The following is a 12745-nucleotide window of genomic DNA, read 5'->3' as shown; positions in this document are numbered from 1 at the left end:
GTAGATGCCCGTCTCCTTGGGGCATCAGGACTCCCAGCAACAGTTGTCCTGCCAGGTGGCCCTTGCTGCGGCTGGGTGGCGCCCGTGGGGAGAGCCCCTGGTCAGAGTGGGTGGTATCGGGGCAGACGTTTCGCAGATGAAACGTCAACATGTATCAGGCTGCTCTGCGGCCGAGTCTTTTAAAAAGAAAGGTACTGTCTCTGGTTCTGGTTCTCCTGCCCTTTCCCCCTTGGCCACTCCCTGGGAGGAAGGACAGGCCCGCCGGCTTGGGGCGAAGTACCTCCCCCGCTATTTATTCTATTCTCGGACCGATGGGGGGGACGTTTGCCACCTCCAAGCCCATGTTCTTTGTCCAGCACATCGAGTACATCTTCTGGGAAATCTAGGCTCTCAGTAAAATGCGTTTGGGGTCCGTTCTTGTAAAGACCACCTCCGCCACACAGTCGGCGGCACTCCAGGCATGCGACCGACTCGGGGACATCCCAGTGTCCATTGTCCTGCATCTGGCACTGAATAGGACGCAGGGGGTTATTTTTCATCGGGACCTCCTGCTGCAATCTGATGAGGATCTCAGGGCCAACCTGGAGCGCCGAGGCGTGCATTTCATCTGGCGAGTCCAGCGCGGCCCCAAAGACCGTCGCGTCGACACCGGGGCCTTTATCATCGCCTTCGAGGGGGACGTTCTCCCGGAGAAGGTAAAGGTGATGTGCTACTGGTGTGACGTGCGACCTTACGTCCCGCCTCCTATGTGCTGCTTTCAGTGTTTGCACTTCGGGCACATCTCGTCACAATGTGAGGCTGAGCCCCTTTGTGGCGATTGTGGACGTCCTCTTCGTGAGGAACATACATGCACCCCACCACCTCGGTGCGTCAATTGTCCTGGCATCCACTTGCCTAGATCTTTAGACTGCCCTGCATATTAGATGGAGAAGAAGATTCAAGAATTAAAAACTTTGGATCGTCTCTCTTATTCTAGGCCAGCAAGAAATATGACCGCCTCCATCCCGTGATGTTGACAACTTCATTTGCATCAGTTGTGTCCACTCCTTCCACAGTATCCTCACCCCTATCCTGTCCCCCCTCCACCTCCTCACCCCATCCGAGGTCTATGCCTCTGCCTCCCAAATCCCTCCCTTCCAAATCCACCTCCCTCATGGCCCCTGCCCCCTCTGCCCCAGGGGCCACCCTTCCTCCTCCTCCTCCTCCTCCTCCCCCTCCGCCGCCTGAGAAGCGATCCTCTTCTCAGGCGTCCATCGGGGAAACGATCCGGACCCCGGCCTCTGAGGTCCGACGTTCCAAAACGGACCCTGCGTGTGAGGACCTTCTTTGGGTCCAGCCCACCATCCCTGTGCCTCATCGGACTTCCAAGAAGGCCTCCAAGAAGAAGTCTTTATTCCCTTCTCCACCCCGGCCCGTTTCGTCTGACGCTCCATCCGCGAGTCGCTGCTCCCAGCCGTCCTCAGTTTCACTCTGCTGCCAGGCGCTCAGCTGGCCTCTCGTCGGTGAATGATGCTGCCCCTCCTACGCAACCCGGGAAAGTGGCCGCAGCTGGCGATGACTCGATGGAACAGGATCTGCCTCCCGCCGGATGTAGTGTTGTTCCCTCGAACCTGGCCCTCCGCGGCCGTCGAGGTGATCCGCTCTTCATCCGTTTCGTTCCCTTTTTTTCTGACTAGCGATGGTTTTGTTACATTGGAACATAAGAGGTATTCGATCCAATCGGGAGGAATTACAACTGCTCCTCCGCCTGCACTGTCTGCTCGTCGTTAGTCTGCAGGAAACCAAGTTGCGCCCAACTGACCGTATTGCTTTTACCCACTATACCTCGGAGCGGTCTGACCTCTCCCCTGCGGACGGTATTCCAGCTCATGGTGGGGTCATGTTGCTCGTTCGGGATGATGTCTATTACCATCCCATCCCATCGACCACCCCACTCCAAGCAATAGCTGTCCGTATTACTCTTTCTGCCTTTACTCTTTCTGCCTTTACTTTTTCTGTTTGTACCGTCTACACTCCATCGTCATCCGCAGTCAGTCGGTCTGACATGATGCAGCTGATTGTTCAGCTTCCTCCACTGTTTTTATTGTTTGGCGACTTCAATGCCCATCATCCCCTTTGGGGCTCTCCTGCATCCTGTCAGAGAGGCTCCCTCTTGGCGGGTGTCTTCGACCATCTCAATCTCGTCTGCCTCAATACTGGCGCCCCGACTTTCCTCTCAGACTCTACTCATACCTACTCCCACTTGGACCTATCGATCTGTTCTACCACTCTTGCCCCCTCGGTTCGAGTGGTATGTCCTTTCCGACACCTATTCGAGCGACCACTTCGCCTGTGTCGTTCGTCTCTTGCACCACACCCCATCCCCACGTCCTTCGAGCTGGACCATACCGAAAGCTGACTGGGGACTTTACTCCTCCCTGGCGACCTTTCCCGACCACGATTTTCTCAGTTGTGACAGTCAGGTCGAATACCTCACGGCTGTTATCATCAATGCTGCCGAATGTTCCATTCCTTGTACTACCTCTTCTTCACGTCGCGTTTCCATCCCCTGGTGGAATGAGGCTTGTAGAGACGCTATCCGTGCTCGACGACGTGCTTTACGCACCTTTCGCCGCCATCCTACGTTGGCGAATTGTACTGGATACAAACGACTCCGAGTGCAATGCTGTAGAGTCATCAAAGACAGCAAAAAAAGCTTGTTGGGCCTCTTTCACCAGCACTTTTAACAGTTTTACTCCCTCTTCTGTCGTCTGGGGTGGCCTACTCCGGCTGTCGGGCATTAAAGCCCACTCCTCGGAACCTGGCCTGACTTCAGGTAATGAGGTCCTTGTTGATCCTGTGGATGTCTCCAACGCCTTCGGCCGCTTTTTCGCGGAGGTTTCAAGCTCCGCCCATTACCACACTGCCTTCCTTCCCAGGAAAGAGGCAGAAGAGGCTCAGCGACCTTCCTTCCACTCGCTGAATCTGGAAAATTATAATGTCCCCTTTACTATGCGGGAACTCGAACGTGCACTTGCACTGTCCCGGTCCTCTGCTCCGGGGCCAGATGCCATTCACGTTCAGATGCTGGCACACCTTTCTCCGGCAGGCAAAAGCTTCCTTCTTCGTACCTACAATCGCGTCTAGACCGAAGGTCAATTCCCCATGCATTGGCGTGATGCTGTCATTGTTCCTATACCCAAACCTGGGAAGGATAGACACCTTCCTTCTAGTTACCACCCCATTTCTCTTACAAGCTGTGTCTGTAAGGTGATGGAGCGCATGGTTAATGCTCGGTTAGTTTGGATTCTTGAATCTCGACGGCTACTTACCAATGTTCAATGCGGCTTTCGTCGACGCCGCTCCGCTGCTGACCACCTTGTGACCTTGTCGACATTCATCATGAACAACTGTTTGTGAAACGGCAAATGGTAGCCGTGTTCTTCGATTTGGAGAAGGCTTATGATACCTGTTGGAGAGGAGCTATCCTCCGCACTATGCACAGGTGGGGTCTACGCAGTCGCCTGCCCCTTTTTATTGATTCCTTTTTAACAGATCGAAAGTTTAGGGTATGTGTGGGTTCCGTATTGTCCAACGTCTTCCTCCAGGAGAACGGAGTGCCTCAGGGCTCCATCTTGAGCATAGCCTTTTTGCCATAGCAATCAATCCAATTATGGATTGCATTCCACCTAATGTCTCGGGCTCACTTTTTGTCGATGACTTCACGATCTACTGCAGTGCCCAGAGAACATGCCTCCTGGAGTGCTGCCTTCAGCGTTGTCTAGACAGCCTACACTCATGGAGTGTGGCAAATGGCTTCCGGTTCTCTGAAGAGAAGACGGTTTGCATCAACTTTTGGCGATATAAAGCGTTCCTTCCACCATACTTACAACTCGGTCCCGTTGTTCTCCCCTTCATGGAAACAACTAAGTTTCTAGGGCTCACACTGAACAGGAAACTTTGTTGGTCTCCGCACGTCTTTTATTTGGCTACCCGTTGTACATGTTCCCTTAATGTCCTCGCTGTTCTTAGTGGTTCATCTTGGGGAGCGGATCGCACTGTCCTGCTTCGCTTGTATCAGTCCATAGTCTGATCAAAGCTGGATTATGGGAGCTTTGTCTATTCGTCTGCTCGGCCATCCCTCTTACGCCGTCTCAACTCCATCCACCATAGGGGGTTATGACTTGCGACCGGAGCATTCTACACTAGTCCCGTCGAGAGTCTTTATGCTGAAGCTGCCGAATTACCATTGACCTACCGGCGCAACGTACTGCTTTGTCGGTATGCCTGCCGGCTGTTGTCAATGCCCGACCACCCCTCTTATCAGTCCTTCTTCGCCGATTCTCTCGACCGCCAGTATGGGTTGTATATGTCTGCCCTGCTGCCCCCTGGAGTCCACTTTCATCGCCTGCTTCGACAATTGGATTTTGCCCTCCCTACCACCTTCAGAGAGGGTGAGAGCCGGACACTACCTTGGCTCCAGGCTCCGGTTCATATTTATCTTGACCTCAGCTCGCTCCCGAAGGAGTGAACTCCGGCCGCAGTGTATTGCTCACGGTTTGTCGAACTTCGTGCGTGACTTGCCAGTCACACCTTTATTTACACTGATGGCTCGAAAACTGATGATGGTGTTGGCTGTGCCTTTGTCGTCGGGGCTGTTGCCTTTAAATACCAGCTCCTCGAAAAATGTTCCAGCTTTACGGCCGAGCTTTTTGCTCTACATCAGAGCGTTCAGTATGCCCGCCGCCACCAACATTCATCGTATGTACTCTGCTCTGATTCACTCAGTGCTCTTCAGAGCCTTGGAGATCCATATCCGGTCCATCCCTTGGTGCAACGGATCCAGCAGTCCCTCCATTCTTTTGTTGCAGATGGCTCTCCTGTCAGCTTTCTGTGGGTCCCCGGCCATGTAGGAATGCCTGGGAATGAGGCTGCAGATGATGCAGCCAAGGCTGCAGTCCTCCTGCCTCGGCCAGCCTCCCATTGTGTCCCGTCATCTGATGTTAGTGGGGTTGTTTGTAAGAGGCTTGTGTCGTTGTGGTGGGATACTTGGTCATCACTTCAAGGAAACAAGCTCCGGGCAGTAAAACCATTCCCAACTGCTTGGACAACATCCTCTCGACCATCTCGGTGAGAAGAGGTCCTTCTGACCAGGTTGCGGATTGGGCATTGCTGGTTTAGCCACCGCTACCTGCTCTCCGGTGACCCAGCCCCGCAGTGCCCTTGTGGTCATGCATTAACAGTGCGCCATGTTTTATTGCCGTGTCCCCATTTTAGTCAATCTCGTGTTGTCCTGTCTCTGCCATCTACTTTACAGGCTATTTTAGCTGATGACGCTTGAGCAGCTGCTCGTGTTCTTTGTTTCATTATTTTGACTGGCTTGTCCAAAGACATCTAACTCTTTCACTTATTTTATCTGCATCTCTGTAAGAACTTTCTGGTGTGTGTTCCCCCCCCCCCCCCCCCATGAGTTTTACTAGATTCTATGTGCTCTAACAATTGTGACTGGGCGCTAATGACCTCAGTAGTTGAGTGCCCTTAAACCCCCCCCCCCCCCAAAAAAAAAAGTCAAGGACTTAAACAAGGAAGTATTCTATCTCCTGCACATTTTAATGTTGTGATGAAGGGAATGAATAGGGCAGTTGGAGGTACAGTAAAAGAGAAAGACAAAATGATGATTTTTGCAGATGATATGGCAATATGGGGCGATAAAGAGGTAGATGTACAGTTACAACTTGATGTGTGGAAGGAAATAATAAAATAGTATGGATTAAAAATAAATAAAGATAAGAGTGAAGGAATGGTATTTGGAAGAGAGAAAGGGATTAAAGGAAATATTACCTTCAATGGAGAACCCCTCACATTGGTAGAAAGTTTCTGTTATGTAGGTATTGAGGTATTGAAGTATCTAAGGATGGAAGAATAACAAACGATATTAATAGGAGGTTACACAGTGGAGCCAATTTCGAACAAACAATAAATCACCTGATTTGGAATAAGGAAGTTTCAGAAAAAGCAAAACTTCTTATGTATGAGATTTTTACTTTCCTATTGTACCTATGCTGGAGAAACATGAGAAATGACAGAAAGGAACAGAAACAGGACAGTCCGCAAGCAGGGGAAATGACATTTCTCAAAACAGTTAAGGGAAAAACAGGAATGTAGAGATTAGGAAGGACCTTAAACAGGAAAGTACAAGAGAAAAAATTGAAGAAAAAAAGAGATTAAGATGGTTTGGGCATGTTAAGAGGATACACCGGCAGAGACACCCCAAAGTTATGGAAGAACTAAAGATGGATGGAAAAAGACATAGAGGGCACCAAAAAACACAGTGGAAAATGGCAGTGAGATTATCTGTCAAAACGAGACATGTGACCTGGTGGCAAGTGGAGGAAAAAGAATGGTGGGAGGACCAAGCCAAATGGAGAGGACTCGTCAGTACTGGGACCCGGCAGTAGGTGGAGCGGATTATGAATATTGATAGATGTATGTTCAGCTGTGTAGTAAGTATATTTGCAGAAGGTGAATGTTGGTACAGAACCTTACTGCAGCATCTTCTATAAGTTTTTTGCATAGAGTAGAAAATCGGGAAATATATATAGCTGTGCTGTAACTATATCTGTAGGTGGTGAGTCTTGGTAACGAAGCTTTCAGCAGCTTCGTCCATAACTTCCTAACACAGGGTACAAACTCAAGGCACTATGTACAACTATGCAGTAACTACATCAGCATATGGTGAATGTTAGTAAAGAAGCTTCCTGCAACTTCTTGCATAACTTCTTCATCTAGGGTAGAAAATCGAGGCTATACATAAGACTGTGCAGTAACTATATCTGCAGATGGTGAATGTTGGTAAGGAAGCTTTCTGCAGCTTTTTTAGAAGTCTTCTTCACCTAGGGTAGAAAATGAAGGTGATGTGTACAGCCAGGCAGTAATTATATCTGTTGATGGTGAATGTTGGAAAGGAAGCTTTCTGCAGCTTCACCCTTAACTTCTTCACCTAGGGTAGAATATCGTGCGATATGTATTGCTGTGCAGTAACGGTATCTGCAGATGCTGAATGTTGGTAATGAAGCATTCTGAAGCTTGTTCCATAACTTCATCATCTATGGTAGAAAATCAAAGTGGTATATTCAGCTAAAGCTGTAACTATATCAACACATGGTGACTGTTGGTAGGAAGCCTTCTGCAGCTTCTTCTATAAGTTTTTTGCATAGGGTAGAAAATTGGGGCATTAACTATATCTGCAGATGGTGAATGTTGGTAAGGAAGCACTCTACAGCTTATTGCATAACTTCCTCACCTATTGTACTAAGTCATGGTGATATGCACAGCTGTGCTGTAACTATATCTTCAGATAGTGACTTATGGTAGAGAAGCATTCTGCAGTTTGTTTCATAATTTTTTCACCTAGGGTAAGGAATCAAGAGCGATGTGTGGCAATAACTATACCTACAGATAGTAGCTGATTGTAAGGACGTTTTTGCAGCTGTTTTTGTAAATTTTTGCTCAGGTCAAGAATCATTGGTGACGTGTACAGCTGCGGAATAACTATATATAGAGACAGTGACTGGTGGTACATCTTTCATAAATTTTTTCAGCTCGTTAAGAGTCAAAATTTGCATGCTCATCTGTGCAGCAACTAGAACCACAGATAGTGGCAGGTGGTAGAAAAGTGTTCTGCAGCTTCCTTCATCAGTTTTCCACCTAGGGTTAAGAATCATGGGTGATGTGTACGAGTAAGCAGTAACTATATTCAGGGAGTCACAAGTGGGTAAGAAGCTTTTGGCACCTTCTTTTATAAATTTTCACCCAGGATTAAGAACAGAGTTCAATGTGTAGAGCTCTGCGGAAATTATACTACGGTTAATTAATGGTGGTATGGAAGCTTTCTGCAGCTGCTTTCATAATTTTTTTCCTTTGGTTAAGAATCATATTCGACACGTACAGCTGTGCCATAACTATACCTGCAGATAAGAACTGGCCGTAAGGAACATTTCTGCCCCTTTTTTCAAAAATTTTTCCTCTGCTTAAGTATCAATTGTGACGTGTGCAGCTGTGCTGTAGCTCTATCTACATATAGTTACGGGTGTAAAGGAAACAAACAAGGGCGATTTGTACGGCTGTGCAGTAACTATACCTACATGGAGTTGCAAATGGATTTGAAGCATTCTGGAGCTCCTTTCATAAATTTTCTACCTAGAGTGATGAACAAAGTTCAACATGTACAGGTGTTCAGTAACTATACCTACAGACTGTGACTGTCGTTAGAAAAGCTTTTTGCAGCTTCTTTCATAAATTTCTCACCTAGGTTTACGAATCTAGGGTGATAGGTACAGTTGCACAGTAACAACATCTACAGATAGTGACTGATGGTAAGGAAACTTTCTGCAGATTCATTCATAAATTTTTTACTTACAAATATGAGAATGGGAAATTAGTAACTACACTAATAAAGCAATTTTTAGAATGTGGACAATACCCACTACCTCGATAATTGGTACTTGAGCCCAGACATTTTCTTGGCTTCACACTTGCAGGACAAACACATGTGGTGCTATCCATAAGAACAGATGCAACATGCCAAATGTTCTGCAGAAACTGAAATGGAAAGACATTAAATTTATTTGCACTAACACATAAAGTGGTGTGACAAAAGGGAAGTGTGGACATTGACCACATGTAACACCTCAGAAATTGTTGACAAGGAAAGACTGACAGGAATGTTAGAGAGAAAATTAAGAAACCACAAATCATTGTAGAATATAACTTGAATTTGGGATCAGTTGGTAGTAAGATGTTGATATTAGAGTTTTATCTGTCGTTGGTAAGGGAACTTCCAGAAACGTATGCATCAGAGCGTAGAAAAGCTGACAGAGGAAGGTATTCTGATTATACTCCTCCAAGGTTTTTGGGAAGGCATTTTCCAAACAGTATAACAAGTGAGCATTCTTAGAAAAGTATGCTAATGCCTAGATGCATTGTTTGCTTGAAACAGAAAATGTGTCGAAAAAGCAAGTACGAATGTAAAATTTGTGAGGTGTGTGTTGTTCCCAGTTTTGAAAATTACCACACAGGAACAAGTTGCCAATCACAATGAAGAATGAATACAACAGTGCTATCAGAAAAAAAAACTTTGAAAATGAAAAAAAATACATATAAAAAAGCAAAAGACAGCATAAAGATATATTTTTTAACTTCGCCAGTGCTGGTCCAAAGCCCAGATCAAAAAGAAGGATGGAAAATATATTCACGGAAATATACTCCTAAATTTACAGTTTATGATTCTGAACCTGCACTATAAGTGAATTAAATGTGCCAACGACAAGACAGAGATTCCACAGTTTTAAAATGTTGGAAAATCTGTTGAGTACTTACGTGCAACAATTGAAAGTACAGCACAAGGAAAAAAAATTGTGATGCAGACAGTCATTTCTGGCAATTCCAAGTTACATTACCACTGATTACCATCTGCAAAGGACAGCTGCATCTGTGCCTGGATGGAACACTTCACACAGTGTACCTATTACAGGCAAACAATCTGACGGCGGATGACAAAGCACTCAGTTTTTTGTATTCTGTGAAACAAATAGTAGACCATGTGAAATTTCTACACAAGTCACAAAACAAACTTACCAAAGTAAAGTAAATTTGTTCTTACCATTGCTTACAATACATTATGATGCTGTAGTGTGATATGAATGATGATGTGTATGTCGTTTTCTGCTGTTAACAACATAATGTGGCATTTTGAACAACGAAAACAGCGTACGGTTATCTGTAATATATGGCTTATTTTTATTCAGGCTTGAGTTAGTATGGTTAGGAACCAATAGAGAAACCCAGATCTTAGTGTTGGCCAAAAACACAATGATCCATGGCCCCGCCTACTGTGCGAAGAGACTGCTCCAGTCGCAGAAACAGAAAGCAACCCTGTTGCTGCTGGACAGTATAGTTAATGGTCGCAACTGCTAGTGCTGGATGGCAGTGAGGGAATTTGTTGTTCATGTGCAGGATTGCTTTGAAAGTGAGAGGCATAATGAAGGACCTATTCTCCCTGTGTCAAATGTAGTGCAAAGAACAGCCGATGCGCTTGGTATTGGAACTGCTATAGTGAAACATGTTACTCAGGGAAAACGCATAGGCCTTGCTAGTGGTGAGAAAGACTTCAAGCTTAGCATGTCAGGTAAACACAGAAAGGGTAGGAAATGATTGAGAACTACTGACAATTTTAATCAGTGCACTATTTGGGACTATATTTACAATTATCACTTTAAAGGTGAATTGCCAACTGAAAGAAAATCATATCGTTTCTCTTCGTGAAGCAGGGCTATTTTCTGGGAGTATGATGTCACCTTCTTAGGTTCTGAATTCTTTAGGCTTCAGGTATAAAACATTCAACAATCATAAATTTGTAATGGAGAGGACGGACATAGTAATTCTGCATTGCAATTTCCTCAGAAACAATGTGCACTATAGACTGTAACGAAGTATATTTATGGATAGACTTGAATTAATACAAACAACAGTGTTTCACACATTTGGACTAATGACACAAGTTCTTCAGTTCTACAAAAATCAACTGGGAAAGGTGGCAGATTAATTGTTTGCCATGCTGGAACAAGTGCGGCAGTCATAGACGGTGCTTTGTAGGCTTTTCCTTCAAAGTAGTCAGGCGATATCCATGAAGAAATGAATGCCACAAGCTACATCTCACGGTTTCAGGATAAACGTCTTTGAAATATCCCTCCCAAGTCTATTATAATGATAGATAAAGCACCTTATTGTTCTACCCAAGTGAAGAAACTGCCGACCATGTCAAACAGAAAAGGTGATTTGTTAAGTTGGTTGCAGTGACATAATGTTAATTGCACTGATGAACCAAAAAAGGCAGAGCAGCTTCAGCTTGTTAAGCCCGTAACTGCCATGTGGAGTGGTCTCGCTGTTAGGAGCACCATGTCGTGGATTGCGCGGCCCCTCCTGCTGGAGGTTCGAGTCTTCACTTGCGCGTGGGTGTGTGTGTTGTCCTTAGAATAAGTTAGTTTAAGTTGTGTGTAAGCCTAGGAGCCAATGACATCAGCAGTTTGCTCCCTTAGGAATTCAAAAAGCCACAAACTTTTGTACACAAGATTGATGAAATCAGCTAGAACTGCTGGTCACAAGGTTATTCGTTTGCTACTGTACCATTGCATGTACAATGCAATTGAGTGTCTTTGGGCTCAAGCAAAAGGAAATGTAGCAAGAAATAATAAGTGTCCACCTTTTTCACAAAGCAAGGAGTTAAAATTGCTTCATCGAGCTTCGAGCTGCACAGGGGAGCTGTGCGGCCTGAGACTCCTTGTCACAGTTTGCAAGGTGTTTTCTCCTGAGTGTAAGTTAGTTTAAGTTAGTTTAAGATAGATTAAATAGTGTATAACCCTAGGGACCAATGACCTAAGAAGATTGGTAACATAGGTATTTACCACAAATTTAGAAACTTTCGTCAGGCTTTCACTGAAGTTACAGTAGATATGTGGTGATTCTACATACGAAAAAAAATATTGAAGGTGCTTGCGAGAGAGGGTGAATTATGGAGACCCATATGAAAAACATTGTTAATCTTGGTGAAGCAGATGGTGATAAGAGTGCCAGCAGCAGCTCTGAGGACAAGATTTCAGATGATCATGAAATTCCCAGCGCTTGGTCCAACTACAAGAATATCGGCTGTCTCATTTATTGGATTAATGCAGTGCATGGTGAGTACACAGTTCAGTTGTTCTTTCTTAACATTCACATGCAGAAACATGAACTGCCTTCTTATGTCAATTAAGAATTTCAGGAAACTTATTTCGGCATATAACACGAGTATTTGTTAAGTTCTTTTAGGGTAAGATTTTAATAAATGATACAACTTTGTAATATTCTTTGACACTTAACTACCGCAGTTTGAAATTGACTCCATGGTGTAATATGTGTTACAAGAGTGATCAGTGATAATTTTAGCAAAAGGTTATTAATATGTTTCCCTAACTATTTTCTCTCTGCTATTGCTTTATTTAAGACACACATACACATGTATGTTGTTGAACTTGTTTATAAGGTTTATTAAACCTATCAAAAATGCAGCGGTTTTAACAACTTAAGTTGAACTGATGAACGGAACTGTGCAATTGCACAAGTATCATTAATTAACATCGAAACTATTAAGAATAAATAATATCCCTCGAATCTTGAATTCTATCAAGGTAGCAACTCACTTTATAGATAAATATCTTGCAGTAATAACACTTCTTGCACGTGATATATATAAAAGAGACAAAATAATTTGAAAACTGTCGATAATATTTCCCACCTGCACTACCTTATGTGTCTCATGGAATCAAATTCCATGGCGTTAAAATAAAACCAAGTAAATTATTGAGTATCAACTTGGTGACTGCTGTTTTGTTCAGGTGGACAAGCACAGCTATTCAGGCATGTGTTCCAACAAAGCTGAGTACCTGGCACAGGCGCTGACTCCATGGGCCCGAGGGGGCCTGAGCCCCCTCAAGAATCATTTGGGCGGGCAGGAGCGAGAGCAGGGAGCTCTCCCAATAATTTTAGAAAATTATTAGTTACATTATGCTTTTTAAAATCCCAAAATTATGTTTGAATTTATTATTTTCCTTGTTTGCAATAGTTACCTTTTAAAATACATTCAGTAATGAGTTAAAACAAGTAATTATTATGGTAGTAAGCAGGTTAACTGAAAAGAGGGGTGTGAATCATGATGGTGTTACGGTGCTGC

The 12745-nt window shown here is 44.8% G+C and overlaps 1 protein-coding gene across 1 annotated transcript in view; it reads right to left on the bottom strand.

The window, feature by feature from the left end:
• Nucleotides 1-12348, bottom strand: part of LOC126458639 (uncharacterized protein DDB_G0287625-like) — a 130164-nt gene extending 117816 nt beyond the window's left edge. Inside the window, exon 1 of the mRNA XM_050095807.1 lies at nucleotides 12320-12348. Within this exon, the coding sequence (XP_049951764.1) occupies nucleotides 12320-12348 (29 nt within the window). The remainder of the gene's footprint in view (nucleotides 1-12319) is intronic.
• Nucleotides 12349-12745: the final 397 nt, after the last annotated feature.

The sequence above is a fragment of the Schistocerca serialis genome, chromosome 2 (genome assembly GCF_023864345.2).
Source record: "Schistocerca serialis cubense isolate TAMUIC-IGC-003099 chromosome 2, iqSchSeri2.2, whole genome shotgun sequence".
Lineage (NCBI taxonomy): Eukaryota > Metazoa > Arthropoda > Insecta > Orthoptera > Acrididae > Schistocerca > Schistocerca serialis.
This window is presented reverse-complemented; position numbering and strand designations above follow the sequence as displayed.